This window comes from Phacochoerus africanus, chromosome 16, assembly GCF_016906955.1.
Source record: "Phacochoerus africanus isolate WHEZ1 chromosome 16, ROS_Pafr_v1, whole genome shotgun sequence".
Taxonomy (NCBI): domain Eukaryota; kingdom Metazoa; phylum Chordata; class Mammalia; order Artiodactyla; family Suidae; genus Phacochoerus; species Phacochoerus africanus.
Genome location: NC_062559.1, coordinates 55,842,274 through 55,855,892, shown reverse-complemented (window position 1 = coordinate 55,855,892; position 13,619 = coordinate 55,842,274). Strand labels below are relative to the sequence as shown.

Sequence of the window (13,619 nt, the reverse complement as noted above, 5' to 3'; positions counted from 1 at the left end):
GACAATGCTGGATCCTTAACCCACTGTGCCGCCAGGGAACTCCTGCAAGTCATTTCTAGCGCTTCTTTTTTGAATTACCTGCTTGTCTCCTTTGCCATTTTCCTGTCTGTCATGAGTTGCACATTGTTTATCCTGTTTGTCACTTCATCTTTTTTCTTTCTTTTTGCCTTTTATCAAACTTTGTTTTCATCACTGCTGGATTTATTTTTATCACCCTCTTAGTTAGACCTTCCCCATTACAAGATAATTTTTACAAATCCTCCTGTTTTCTGGTACATGTATAGTTTGCATTTGTTAAATCTCCGATCCATCTGGCATTTACTTTGTTGATGCTGGGAGAGGTCCCGACACTGTTCATTGCCTTTATTTATCTCTTCCTCATGGATTTGGGGTGCCATATTTGTCAACTTGGTTTTCTTTCCGGACTCTTCTTCCATTGATTTGTGTTTATTCATGTGTTGGCACCATCGCTTTCATTTCTGTAGCCTTTCATATTATGAGCCACAATACTTTAAAAAACTTGGGTGGGCTAGTGTCCCTGTCAATACTCTTTTTCAGAAATTTCCTGGTTATTTCTAACATGTTGATTTTCCCTGAGAACTTCCGATTCAGCAGATCTAATCTAGCACCCATCCCATCGTCTCCCCCCACTTCCCAAAAGCATGGCTGTTTTTATTGAGAAGACATGGCATTTATAGATTATTTTAAGGACATTTGACACAAAACATAGAAATACAGATACATACACAGGCCCCAGGTATTTTTCATGGCACTTATTTCCCAGGTCCTATCTCACAGGTCAAAACACTCAGGGTGCCTGGCGCATCCTTCTCCACAGGTGGGTTGGTGCAGTGTCTGTGATGGGAACACGGAAGGGTGAAGGAACCCGAGATACTGGCAGACTGAAGGGCAGCATGGGAGTAGAGTTACCGTGTAAAAGTAATGATGGCTTTTATTTATTTATTTATTTATTTATACCATGTGAAAGTAACGATAGCATTTATTTGGCTGCACCATGGTATATGGAAGTTCCAGGGCCAGGGATCAAACATGCACCACAGCAGTGACCCGAGCCACCGCAATGACAACGGTGGATCCCTAACCTGCTGCGCCACCACCAGGGAACTCACTGATGACAATTATTGACGAGGCAGGCACTTGAATCCATTCTCACAGCTCCCATGAGGCAGGCACTAGTAGAATTATACCAACAGGGCAGTAAAACTGAAGCTTAGCAAGATTAAATAACTTTCACCCAATTAATAATTGGAGGAGCTGGAATTTGAACCCAGGCAGCCCAGCCTGGGCTGAGCTGCTCAGCCAAGGTGAACAGCTTCTGGGAAGCAGGACAGAAAGAAAAAAAGAGAAAAATATGTCTGCCCAATCAATTGTCTTGCACCTGCTACCATGAGGGATCAAGCCTCTGGGCTCCGAGCTCCTGCTATATGAGACAGTAGGTGGACACAGAATCACCTGCCCAGTGGCCCTGGTCTTTGTCAAGGAACAAAAGACTGACCTTTGCAGTGAGGGGTGGGGGAGGCCTTGCTGCCATCATGGCCCTTAATCCTGAGGTTAGGGAACTGAGGTGCAGGTTCTGTGGGTTTCTAAGCATATCCATCCCACCCTTTTCAGGGAAGATGCTGGCAGGTGAGCCCAGGTTCTGCTGGGCCCCCTCCCTCATCTGGCCTCTGCTGGGATTAGAGTCCATTTAGCCACCCAATAATCCCCCGGAGCTTGGGTGCCTCCTCCTCCCTGGGGCCTGGTCTCCAGGTCAGAAGCCCCAGGTCCTGCTGGGAAGGACACACAAAGAACCCTGGTGCTCAGGATACCAGCTTCCTTCAAGATTTCCCAAGCCACCATTTGGGTTGATAAACTGATTAAGGTGATCAATCACTCAAGGGGCTGAGATTCTATAGTAGTGATTCCCAACACTGGGATGGGAGGGAAGCACTCACTGCCTCCCCACCCCACCCCACCCCACCCCCGCCCTGCCCCGATCCAGAGCATTTCAAAATCGCTGGAGACAAGTATGATTGTCACAACTGGGAGCAGGGAGAAGGGTGCAAACTGGCATCCACTGGGTTGAGGCCAGGGGTACAATGCAGGGGACAGTGCTTCCCGCCAAGAAGTATCCAGCTCAAACCGTCAGTGATACCAAGGTAGGGAACTCCTGTTCTAGAGAGTTCTGGTGAGCACAAGAACCCTTGAGACACTTGTTTAAAAAGCAGTCTTAAAAATAATTATAAAATTTAAAAAATGATTATTAAAAAAAATAAAATGCCAAGTCTTGAGTCCTATCTGACATTCTAATCCAGCAGGGTTTGGAGCAGGACCCAGGCATCCGCATTTTCAAGCGTTCCAGGCAATGAGGATAGGTGGGCCACGCTGAGAAATACCACTGCAGGATTCCAAAACTCTGGTCCCTAGACCTGTGTGGGCCTGCCTAAGAGCAACCCAGAGTGCCTTATTACAAGTCTGAGATCCTTGCTCCATCCCTGGAGCTTCTGTCCTCATAGATCTGGCTTTGGTCCCAGCATTCTCTGGGTTTGTTTGTTCTGAGTGATTCTCCTGCAAGTTCGTGATACGGAGTGTGGGCTGAGTTAGCATAGACTTTGGTCACCTACCCTCACTCTCCTGGTTCCAAGTCAAGCAAAATTCTGGTGGCTGCCAACGGACTTCGTTCCTGGAAACCACAAGGTTTATAAACAAAGGTCACGTCCAGCACAGGGACTTGGAAATTCTGAGAAGCAATCACAACTGTCCCCACTCAATTTCTCCCCTGTTCCTCACGTCCCCAATGTTGTCAAGGAACCAATCTTTGTTCAGAGCAACCCAATCTCATCAACGGCCTGGCTTCAGCCGGGAAGGGTGCCCCTGCGGTCTGCAGTAATAGCAGCCTCCTCTAATGTACCTCTTCCTCTTTGTTGAGAATCTGGGCTGATGGGCCCCCTTACTATAGAATGGAATGTGCCAGATGTCGAGGAGGAAACCATCCAGGAGAGATACCCGGCACCTTGCTGTTGTTGTTACAGATCCTTCAGGGACACTTCATCCAGGCTCTGGTCCCACTTGGAAAGTCATCCCGGCTCCCCCGAAAAGCCACGCTCTAAGGCCTCGGCCTGTCACGTCCGCGTGTTGCGCCCCCGCCCCCCCGCCCCCTCCCCGCTGCCGCCGGCGGTTTCCAACCCTGGTGCGGCACTGCCCCCTGTCGGCCACCCTGTGTGTGTGCAGCTCCGCTAACCTCACCTGCCCGGTTCCCTGCTAGCTCGTCAGGGCCCAGGACGGTCTCCCAGGCCACTTCCCGCTGTCACTAGGGGTGGTGCAGGGTAGACGGCCCTCGGCCACTGCCCTTCTTTAGGGATCTTTTGCTTCAATGTAGCATCTGTGTCAGAGGCTGAGCTACTGATGTGCCCACCACTTGGCAGGGGAAGAGTGAGGGGGGTGATCCTTGCTGGAGAGAAAGTACAAAGAACCCTTGGCACAGGGAGTCCATCCACACCCTGCACTTAGAGATTCAACCTACCTGGCCTGGCCTCTGGCCACCTAAATCCTCGTCTCTGGGACAACCGGGCCAGGGAGGTCCTGTCTGACAGCTCTAGATTGTTAGTTCAGCCAATACCGGACTATAGGTCTCTGACCCCCTGCGTGGCCGCCCTTACTTAGAGCACTTACGATCACGAATCCTCCCTCTGTCCCTCTGGGACACAGATGAATGTATCTCCTGAAACCTGGCAGGGTCTCTTCTCCTGTCCCCAGGCTCTGTGGCCTAGCTGCCCTTAGGCCCTACCAATCCCTGTGACTTTTCACTTTCCTGTCTCTACCCCACAGGGCTCACATTTCCCTGCTGTCTGCAGTTACAGAATGAAGCCCGATGTCACTGCTTTAACTAATGTCTGGCGGTGGGTGCTCCTCTCTGCAGAGCCGCTCCCCCGTGCCTGGTCTGGGTTGGGTGAGAGCCGGGAGGGGAGCACCGCCGCGCAGAGCAGCCAGTGTGGACGCGGGGAAGGAGTCCCACGCTCTCGCTCTCTGCATGGCTGCACAGGCACAAAGGGAGGAAGCGGTGGGCAGGCGGCCTGCTCGGAAGGGTCTGCCAGCCCGGAGCTACAGGGGCTGCCGGGGAACAGGGGGCGCTCCCAGGACCCAGGGAACAGAGGCTGCCCCGGGTGGGGCACGAGAACTCGGGGACAGACACACATCACAACTCTTCAAGCCACGCCGTCCTCCTGACCTCCAAACCCACCCGCCACTCGCTGGGCATCTCCATGGAGACGCTCCGGACACCCCCAGCTCACCAGGACGCAGAGGAAACCCCAGGTCACTGCTTGCCCTCAGGCCTGCTCCTCCTCTGTGGCCTGTCCAGCCGCCAGGTAGCCGGCACCGCCTTCGCCTACTTCTCACCGCAGGGCCCACCTGCCTTCTCCCCGCAACCTTCAGCTCGCTGGTCACTTCAGCTCCTGACTAGATCTGCAATTCCTGCACTCGCCACCACTCTCATCCGGGGCCCATTAGGCACCCTGCAGCCATCACCCTGGAAACTAAGCTGGGTCCTCTCACTCCCCTGCTTCATACCATTTTGTTACTTCACTGTCCCTCTGGGTCAACCCGGGCTCCTTGGTGCTCAGGCCTCAGGGGTCTGGTCCCACCTCATTTCTCCTAGTTGCTTCTCCATGCACCTCCCACCCCCTCAAGCTTCCTGCTGCCCCTCCCACAAGCCATCATCCTCTCTGGCCTCTGCTCACTCTGTCCCCTGCCCCAAGCAGGAAGGCACGGAGCTGGCAGACTCTGTCCCACAGGTACTGCGGAATGAGGCAGACCACACTCAGAAATGTTGGGGACCTGCTTTATTGCAGACCCCGAGAGGCCATGCACTCTGTCACCCGGGGCATAGATAAATGATGGGCAAAGTTCCTCTGTCCTCCTCCTGCCAGGCCTGGTTCTGGACAGAATCCGGGAAGCCGCTGTCTCCTCCAGGCTCAGAAAAATGTAGTTCTCCATGTCCACGTCCCAGAGCTGCAGCTCCAAGCAGCTGTCAGTCCCTGTTCCTGTCCCCACATCCACCCTCCAAGGAAAGGGGGATTGAGTGGGCCGGGGACGGCAGCCAGCAAATCTAGCCTCAGCCAGGATGCAGCCACCGAACAGTAATTTCCCCACCAGCCACAAGTCACTAGACACAGGTCAGGTTTCCAGCACAATCTAGACCCCAGAACCCCCACTCCAGGAGGGCCACAGAGGTCAGCACAGGAAGGGAGTTTGAAAGGGGGCAGGTGGGCTGTCAAAAGGAGGGCCCAGTCTGAGCAACAAGCCAAGCCCAGAGCCAAGAAACACAGATGAGACATACGCACGTTCTCCACCACTCCAGAAACACTGCCCACTGAACAGAGCGCCAATCCAATAAACAGCCAATAAATACGAGAGACTGGCTTCTTTCCCCAGGGAGGCAACGTGGCACAGCCAAGTCAGGGGACTCCAACTAGCTCTGGGACTACGGCCAAGTATCTGAGGTCTCAGCCCCAGCTCCCCTGAGAAGTGAGGGCACCACCTGGGGGCCCCAGCCCTCGACAGGCCGGGTGCCCCCCACCCCCCACAGCATTCCCAGCATAGGTCTGGCACTGGCCTCACCTTGCCTACACCTCACCACAGCGCCACCCACACTTGGCCTACACCTGTCCCTCTTCACCCTCCTATGCCCCAGGTGACCTCCGTCCTGAGGGGCCCTCAAATCTGCCCCCGAGGCAGCTGAATGTAGGAGAATCTAGGCTGGGGCAGGAGCTGCTGTTTCTTCTGCTCCCCTGGTGCTCAGACTGAGCCTTGGGAAGGGACAGGATTTACCCACAGAGGGAGGCCCTGGTTGGGGGGGGGCAGGGTATTCTACGGAGACGCACTTGCTGAGCAAGTCAGTTTGAGTGACTTTGAGACTCTAAGGGAGGCTAAACATATAGGTTTCCACCTTTTTTTTTTTTTTTTTTTTCCCCGACTGCCCCCCAGTACCTGGGCCAGGGATTAGATCTCAGCCACAATTGAGACCCAAGCTGCAGCTGTAGCAACACCAGATCCTTAACCCTCTGTGCCGAGCCAGGGATCGAACCTGCGTCCCAGTGCTCCCAAGATGCTGTCGAGCCCCTTGCGCTATAGCGGGAACTCCAGGGTTTCAATCTTGATCCAAATTATTACGTCGCTTTTGTGTGTGAATGGTTTTCCATTACTTCAACATTTTCAGAAATTTCACATCTAAATGTGTCAGAAAATTAAAGGAGAACTCCAAGAAAGGCCTTTGCCCATCCACCTCACAGGGGAGGAGGCCCACACAGGCCGATGCTCGGGGGTCACGCAGCAGGACGGGGGCAGGGCTGACGATAACTGGTCCCCTGACTCCTCAGCCAGGGCTTCCGCCCGGCCCTGGCCCACCCCAGGTTCGGAGCACCCCGGGCTGGACGCCCCTACCCCACAGGACGCAGGCCTTCCTAGGGCTGCCCCATTTGTAAAAGGCTGACCACGCCCTCGTCAGCTCTTGGCCAGGACCTACTTGGGAGGGGGCAGTGGGGACTTGAGGGCTGGATAGCTGCTCCAGCCTGGCTCCGAGCTCGGGGCTTCCCGAGGCCCAGACTGGCCAGGGAAGGTGGTACTTTCCAGAAACAGATGGGCCTTGGGGGAGAGAGCACAGAGGGACCAGACACAGCCATGGGGGTGATAAAGGGTCATGGAGAACAGTGGAGCCAAGGTCATCCAGAGAGCCAGGGCACCTGCAAAGCAGAGACATGGAAGGGTCATGGCGAGCCCCTCTCCCCAGGCCCTCCCTAGAGAGCCCGGGCCGGTCACCCGGGCCCCTCAAAGATCCTGCTGCCGGTGAGCGTCTCATGGCCCCTGGGCCCCAGCCCTCCCCTCACTCTCCTGCCGCCTCCTCTGTGGCCTTCAAACCCCAAACCCACAGGTGAGGCTGGACTGACAGGCTCCCCCCAGCACCCTGGTCTTCCCTCCACCTCTGCTGCCAGCACAGTGTCCGGCGGGGAGAGAGCAAGTGCTCAGCATTGTTTTGTCTTTTTTGCCATTTCTTGGGCTGCTCCCGCAGCATATGGAGGTTCCCAGGCTAGGGGTCGAATCGGAGCTGTAGCCAATGGCCTACGCCAGAGCCACAGCAATGTGGGATCCGAGCCGCGTCTGCAACCTACACCACAGCTCACGGCAATGCCAGATCCTTAACCCACTGAGCAAGGCCAGGGATCGAACCCAGCAACCTCCTGATTCCTAGTCAGATTCGTTAACCACTGAGCCACGATGGGAACTCCTGTTTTTTCTTTTGGCTGTGCCTGCAGCCCATGGAAGTTCCCAGGCCAGGGATCGAACCCAAGCCACAGCAGTGACCATGCTAGATCCTTAACCACTAGGCCACCAGGGAACACCAATAAATTTCTGTTTGTTGTTTTCATTTTAATTTTTTTAGCTGCGCCAACAGCATGCAAAAGTTCCTGAGCCACAGCAGTGCTAACACCAGATCCTTAATCTCTAGGCCACCAGGAAACTCCTTAGCAATTTTTTTTTGTTTAAGGGCTACACCTGTGGCAATGGGTGGCAATGCCAGATCTGAGCAACATCTGTGACCTACACTGCCGTTCACAGCAACGCCGGACCCTTAACCCACTGCTCGAGGCCAGGGATCGAACCTGTGTCCTCATGGATACTAGCTGGGATAGTAACCCGCTAAGCCACAATGGGAAATCCCAGCATTTTTTTCTTAATAATTGAATGCCTGAACCCAAATGCAAACTCTCACGGCCCTGCCTGACCTCTCCCTCCCCGCCCCAGACCCTTCCTCAGCCCACCTGTTGTACCTGGGGCCGAGGAGGTGGCAGCAGTCACTCCCACAGGAAGCGCACGTACCAGATGGTCTCATTCCTCAGCTGGGGCCCGAACAGGGGGTTCAGCTGAGCCAGGATGGCGATGAGCCAGCTGCCAGGGACAGCACAGTGAAGGTGAGCACAAGGCACTCTGCCATGCACACGTCACACAGGGCCTTAGGTCACATGACCGACCCAGCAGGTGCAGGGTCTGGGTTTCAGAAGGAAGGGTCCCACCGAGCCATCCACACTGCAGCTGGCACAGGGTTCTGTCCAGGGCGTGCTTGGGCTTAGGTTTGTTCTGATTTGCTGTATAGTAGATTTACAAGATTCCTGAGTTAGGGCTGGATGCTGGGATCCTGGAAAAAAGCCATCCAGGCTCAATGTGGCTTCACTGCTCACAAGAGAGGCCTCCCTCTAAACCAGAACTTGGCCTTATTCCTGACTTTGGCAGCCAGGTTTACACACAGAGCAACCTAACGTGGAAGGATTGGGGATGGGTGGAAGGGTGTCTTCTTTTGTCAAAAGGAGGGGCCATCATGAATGGCAGTTTCAGAACATCCAGACACTGAGGACCTGGAAATTGATTCCCTCACACTGTCCAGGTCCTCGCATCTCTTGGAATGTTTTTCTATATCCCAGGGACCTGTTCTAGTCTGAAAACTATTGCTCATCCGGTGGTTCTAAATTGACTGCATCACAATCACCCAGGGGCGTGCATTAAAAACACGGATCCCCAAGTGCAGATATATTAAGAACTGCGCCCTAGTGGGTCTAGGGTGGAGCCCTACAAGCTGTGTTTTACAACCTCTCCAGGTGATTCTGATGCCCACGGGGGCACGGAGCTGGCCTAACCCAATCATTTCACAGATGAGAAAACCACAGCCTATGAACACTGCAGAGCTTGTCCAAGTGACGTGCTCAGAGCCAGGACCCGGACTGCAGGACTTCCAGCCCGTCACCCCCTGTGCCAATCCAGAGTGCCTCCTCTTCTGTGTTTCACAGGCTCAGCCTTTCAAGACCTGACTGTGTCGGTACTAGGACAGAGGTGAGAGCGGGGCTGGGAGGCTGATTTTGAGCTGGGAGAGTGGTACTTACAAGAGGTAGCAGCAGACAGCAGTGGCCACCAGCATGGTGATGATCACTCTGCAAGGGAACAGGATGTGGGGTCAGGAAGGAGGGATGGAACCAGTGCCCTCAGGAGGCCTGGCTGGGACCAGAGAAAGAGCTCCTGGTGCCAGCCCCTTTCTCACGGGCCTTCCCAATGCCACCTGAACACAATGAGGCTGAGTTCTACTCAGGGGAAGAACTTCAAGGTGGAAAATAAAAACTCCAAGTATCACTTCATGGGGAGACTGAGCCTGATCACATCCAAGTTACATTGTGACTCCTTTCCTTTGCCTGTCTCCCTTCTCCATCACCCGCTATTTCTCTGTCTCAATGCAGGCATGTTAGGAAAAGACATCGTACAGAGCTGAGCTGCTGCCACCCACCATGGAGTGGGCTCTGGGATTCAAACTTCACTGGGCAAAGGGAAGAGAGACAGAGACCAGACAGGGCAAGAAGCAAGGAGATGTGGGCCATCTCTGAGGCCGAGCGAGCAGTTATAGGGAAAACAGGGACTGGCTACCTTGAGTCCACTCAGTGACTGGAGACAGAGGCTTTAAATGCAGCAGGAAAGATTTCAATTAGACAGAAGAAAGAACCACCAGGATTTGCAGGAGAGATAAGGCACTAAAATGGTTTACAAAGTGAAGCCCTGGGGCCTCAGCCCAGCAGACCCTGAAGAACAGAGGCCACACCCATATGTCCAAGCGATTCCAGCCACAGCTGCACCTAACCCAAACCAGGGCCTATGACCCTTGATCTAAAGCACTGGAAGCTGGTGCCAGAGAAATTAGCATGTGAGCCATGCTTTCAATATAACTAAGCACTACAGGCTGGTCCTGTGCCGGGCACAGGGTCTACAACCGTGAAGAAGACAATCCTGCACCTTGAGGAACTTGTCATCGAGAGGAGGTGGCACTTTAAAGCGGAAAATAATATAAAGCAGGAAATGGTAAATGGTGTAACAGGTGCAGAAATCTGGGAGAGGACCCTCAAAAAACAACTGATATCAGCCAAAAATTATCCAATATAATATGTGCCATGCACGAACAGTTTTATATACGAAGTTTGTGTGATCTTCCCAGCAGCCTCAAAGGGCGAGTATCATCACCCACGATTATCTAAGAATAAAGACAGGCTTGCAGGGATGACAGACGCTCAAGGTCACGGCTGGGCAGGAGTGGACGAACTGCATCAGAGGCTAGCACTGCCTTTACCTTTACAGGCTGGAGGGGGAGACCTGTCTCTGCCTCTACCTTTCTAAAGCCCACCTTTCTCTGCCCCTTGCCCCTGATCGCCTGCCTGTTCCTGGCTGAAAGCAGCCCAACGCAGACCTGAGAGGAGGAGTGAGGCGCCGCGCGAGCCTCGGCCAGTGCTCGCTGCACCGCGGGCTCCTGCCGCCGCGGGGAGAGAGTGCACCTGGCCAGGGAGAGGTCTGCGGGGAGGCTGGGCCGCGAGCGATCCTTACCCGCGGTTGGGTCCTTTCGGCACGAACCAGGGCCCCGCGATGCCGATAAGGCCCCAGAACGTGGTGAAGATGATGACCGGGAGGGCGAAGGAGTGCGCCGTCATGGCCGGCCGCGGGATGTCCAAGCCGGGACGTGGGTCAGAGATGCAGGTGCTCCGGTGCGTTCCGGCAGGGGCCCAGCTGTGGATGCCGCGCATGCGCAGCAGGACGCCATCCCGGCCCGCGCATGCGCGCTACCCCCCCCCCCCCCCCCCCCCGCTTGGGTGAGCTTTCCTAAGCGAGGGGTATGTAATTAGCTTTGATCGCCTCCTCCATTTTCCTGGTTCTGGCTTAGAGGATTTACGGCACTGAGGCATGTGTCGAAATCAACTCTGCTTTATTCATATAGCAAAAGGCTGAGAATCAAACATTATGTTTTAAACCTTATTTTTTAAACCAGAGGGGACATTCTTAGGCCAATCACCGGGGTGACCTTGGCTGACAGACACCTGGAGGAGGGAACGGTCCTGCTAAATATTTAGCGCCCTAGGAACTCAACCTGGGCTTCGGAGGACACGAAAGTTCTGGAGTAGATCACACTGCAGCATGTCTGGCCAGGACAGGGCCTGGCCTCTATGGCTGTTGAACTCAACTGTCAGTTGTGATGCTGGTCATTCAGAATGTCGAGCCCGGTGGCCATCCACCTCCGGAGATCAAGGTAGAGAAGGAGTGTGGAGGCAGGGCTAGGGCTCTGGCCAAAGACCCAGTGCTTGCTTCTTCCCTTCCCAATGCCCTTCGGCTTGATTTACGGTGAGGCAAAAGACCAGAAGGCTCTCCAACAAGGGGGTCTCCAGGCCCTGGGGTTCGAATGCAGCAAGTCTCTTAAAACAAAGAGGCCAGCTGGGCAAGGGAGCTCACCACGCTTCAGCCCTGGGGTCCTGCCCCAAATCGACAGTTGTCCTCTGTGTCATTAGCTGACAGTGGGGAGCCAGAGCACGCCTGTGCCCCTCGAGAAGCTGGGCAGTGCACATCCCTATGATAAATAGCATTTTCAGTCGCCCCCAAGGAGACCAAGTTCTTTGGAGGCTTCCAAGCTGGCACTGGAGGCTTCCTGAACAGGGGTGTAGAGGGCCAGGGAGGGACCCTACCTGGTTTCCACCTCCGGGCCTAGACCTGCACAGAGAATTGTATAGGTGACACCACACACAGTGCTGCCCACGGGACACAACTCCTGCTCTGAGGCTTTTAAAGGATGGAAGATGCAAGAGAATGACGCTTGCAGTAAAGTCGCCTCAATTTGAATCCCTATGGATAAGGTGGAGGCTATAGCCCCCACCTTAAAGGGTCCTTCTCTCTTCCATCTAGCCAATTCACACTGAGGCACCTGGCCTCAGGCACATCCCTGAATTCCCCACAGAAGCCTATGTGAATGAGGGAGGGAGGCCTGGGCTCCATCTTGGCCAAATGGATAGAAACACCACCAGAGCTCAAGGGCTGTGGTATACCTCAGCCCCCAGGACACAGGGCTAAAAGGAGACAGTGCCACAGTTTAAACACAGAAGGCAAGAACGGAATTCTGGCTCAAAGGACGAGGAAAGCAGGAAAGTGATAGTGCTAAGGCTAAGTGCTAAGGGTGGGGTTATGGGAATGGAGAGTCAGAAACCCTGGAAACCAAGGGTTCTGCTAGACAGCGAGACCCTTGGTGCCAGCATCTTGGCACCTTCTAGGAGTGGAAAGTGGACCAACCGCTGGGCTTGGGCCAGACTGCTTGGACTAGCAGCGCAGAGCAGGACCCACCTGGAGCTGGGCAGCAAGGCCAGGACGGAGTGCTACTTCCAGCCTGGCTGAAACAAGAGAAAGGCAATGGCAAAGAAGCCCTTCCCTCTAACCTCCCCTGGTTTCCCACCTGCAGTTAGGAAGTCAGGACCCACACACTGCATCACCTTTAGCCAGATGAGCAGCCTAGGAGCCTACCCCAAAGCAGCTGCCCTGGGGAAAAAAGTGCTTTACTTCCGGCAGAAGGGGAGATGGGGGATGGGGAGAGGGCAACGGGAACCAAATAGTGTAGACCACCCTGCTGTGCCCTCGGGGGGGTTCTCAGGCTTGAGGGAACCCCTCCTGGGGCCTTGCTGAAAACAGTCCCGGGGATCTGACGAGGCAGGTTTGGAGTGGAACATAAACAAACAAACACCCCTAATGATTCCCAGGCTGGTCCCCAGCGCATCCCTGAGAAAGAATGGACTGGGCCGTTATGCTCATGGTGTGTTGAGAGCACCTCTTCCCATAATAAGGACTTTGGTGGCAAGGGACAAGGCCAGGGGCCAAAGGCAGGCACATCCATCCTGCAACCCGCTGTCTCTGAGAGAGCTAGCGGCACTGTCATCAGTCCTGCGGCAGCCTGGGCACCATCAGGCACTTGGATTCTCTGCTGCTGCTTCATGGGGGGGAAGCAAGGCACAGGAAGGAGGAAGGAAGTGGTCGTAGTTGAACCACTGCCTGCAGCAGAGTTGGGAGCAGATCCCGAGTCCTTCAAGTGCAAGCTTGTCCTGTCCACTCTGCTCCACAGAAAACCTGGGCTCAGGAGTTCCTGCTGTGCCGCAGCGGAAATGAATCCTACTAGCATCCATGAGGATGGGGGTTCAATCCCTGACCTTGCTCAGTGGGTTAAGGATCTGGCGTTGCTGTGGCTGTGCTGTAGGCCTGCAGCTGCAGCTCCAATTCAACTCCTAGCCTGGGAACCTCCATATATCATACGTGTGGCCCTAAAAAAAAAAAAAAAAAAAAAAACCCAAAACTGAAAACCCGGGCTTAGCGCGTTATGGGGGAGTAAGCGCCAGGCACCCTCCAGGGAACCCCCCCACCCCCAGTCGGAGAGGCAGGAGAACCCCTCTGCCATGCTCCTGTGAAGGGGTTTGGCTTGCTCATCTTCAAGGAGGCCCTGGGAGGAGGCCGAAGATTTCTGATCCATGTCTCCCAAGGGAAGCTGTGGATCCCCTGCCATGGAGCCTAGGTGACAGATCCCAGAGCTGGGCTAGCTGTCCCTAGCCCTGGTCATCCCCTGCCCCTCCCAACGTGTCTTCTGTGGGTAGTCTCTGGAATGTTCTCCAACTATCCAAGGGCTGGGGTGCTCCTTAAAGACCCCCACCCCCAACCCACTTCAGAAAAGTCCTCTTGCCACCAGAACAGGGAGCAAAGTCTTTCATGATGGGACTATTTCCTGAAGCACCTTAGAA

At 54.6% G+C, this 13,619-nt stretch overlaps 2 protein-coding genes across 6 annotated transcripts in view; both read right to left on the bottom strand.

The window, feature by feature from the left end:
* Window positions 1–4,826: 4,826 nt before the first annotated feature.
* On the bottom strand, window positions 4,827–10,629 carry ATP6V0E2 (ATPase H+ transporting V0 subunit e2). 2 transcript variants are annotated; one of them, XM_047762947.1, is made up of 4 exons: window positions 10,408–10,629; window positions 8,931–8,978; window positions 7,818–7,944; window positions 4,827–6,740 (listed from the first exon to the last, which is right to left on the bottom strand). In XM_047762947.1, exons 1-3 carry the CDS (start codon window positions 10,602–10,604, stop codon window positions 7,851–7,853), a joined length of 339 nt encoding a protein of 112 aa, XP_047618903.1. In that variant the 5' UTR covers window positions 10,605–10,629; the 3' UTR covers window positions 4,827–6,740; window positions 7,818–7,850. The 2 variants fall into 2 exon arrangements, with proteins under 2 accessions (XP_047618903.1, XP_047618902.1); XM_047762946.1 differs by having other exon boundaries at window positions 7,827–7,944; window positions 10,408–10,626.
* Window positions 10,630–10,766: 137 nt separating this feature from the next.
* ZNF862 (zinc finger protein 862) overlaps window positions 10,767–13,619 on the bottom strand; it is a 37,331-nt gene continuing 34,478 nt past the window's right edge. The window contains exons 8-9 of one of the 4 annotated variants that reach the window (XM_047762938.1): window positions 12,184–12,230; window positions 10,767–11,419 (exon numbers count right to left, since the gene is read on the bottom strand). In XM_047762938.1, the coding sequence (XP_047618894.1) occupies window positions 11,357–11,419; window positions 12,184–12,230 (110 nt within the window). In that variant the 3' untranslated portion in view covers window positions 10,767–11,356. Of the gene's footprint in view, window positions 11,420–12,158; window positions 12,231–13,619 lie in introns of those variants that run through there. The other 3 variants (XM_047762941.1, XM_047762937.1, XM_047762939.1) reach the window with 3 other exon arrangements.

What these genes read in the sequence shown, in the direction of transcription:
- ATP6V0E2 (XM_047762947.1), bottom strand. Translation starts at nt 10,604, where the DNA reads ATGCGCGGCATCCACAGCTGGGCCCCTGCCGGAACGCACCGGAGCACC. An exon ending in CCGAAAGGACCCAACCGCGG is followed by an intron (nt 8,979 to 10,407) that starts GTAAGGATCGCT and finishes GTTCCCTTGCAG; the next exon opens with AGTGATCATCACCATGCTGG. An exon ending in GCTGTCTGCTGCTACCTCTT is followed by an intron (nt 7,945 to 8,930) that starts GTAAGTACCACT and finishes TGTCCCTGGCAG; the next exon opens with CTGGCTCATCGCCATCCTGG.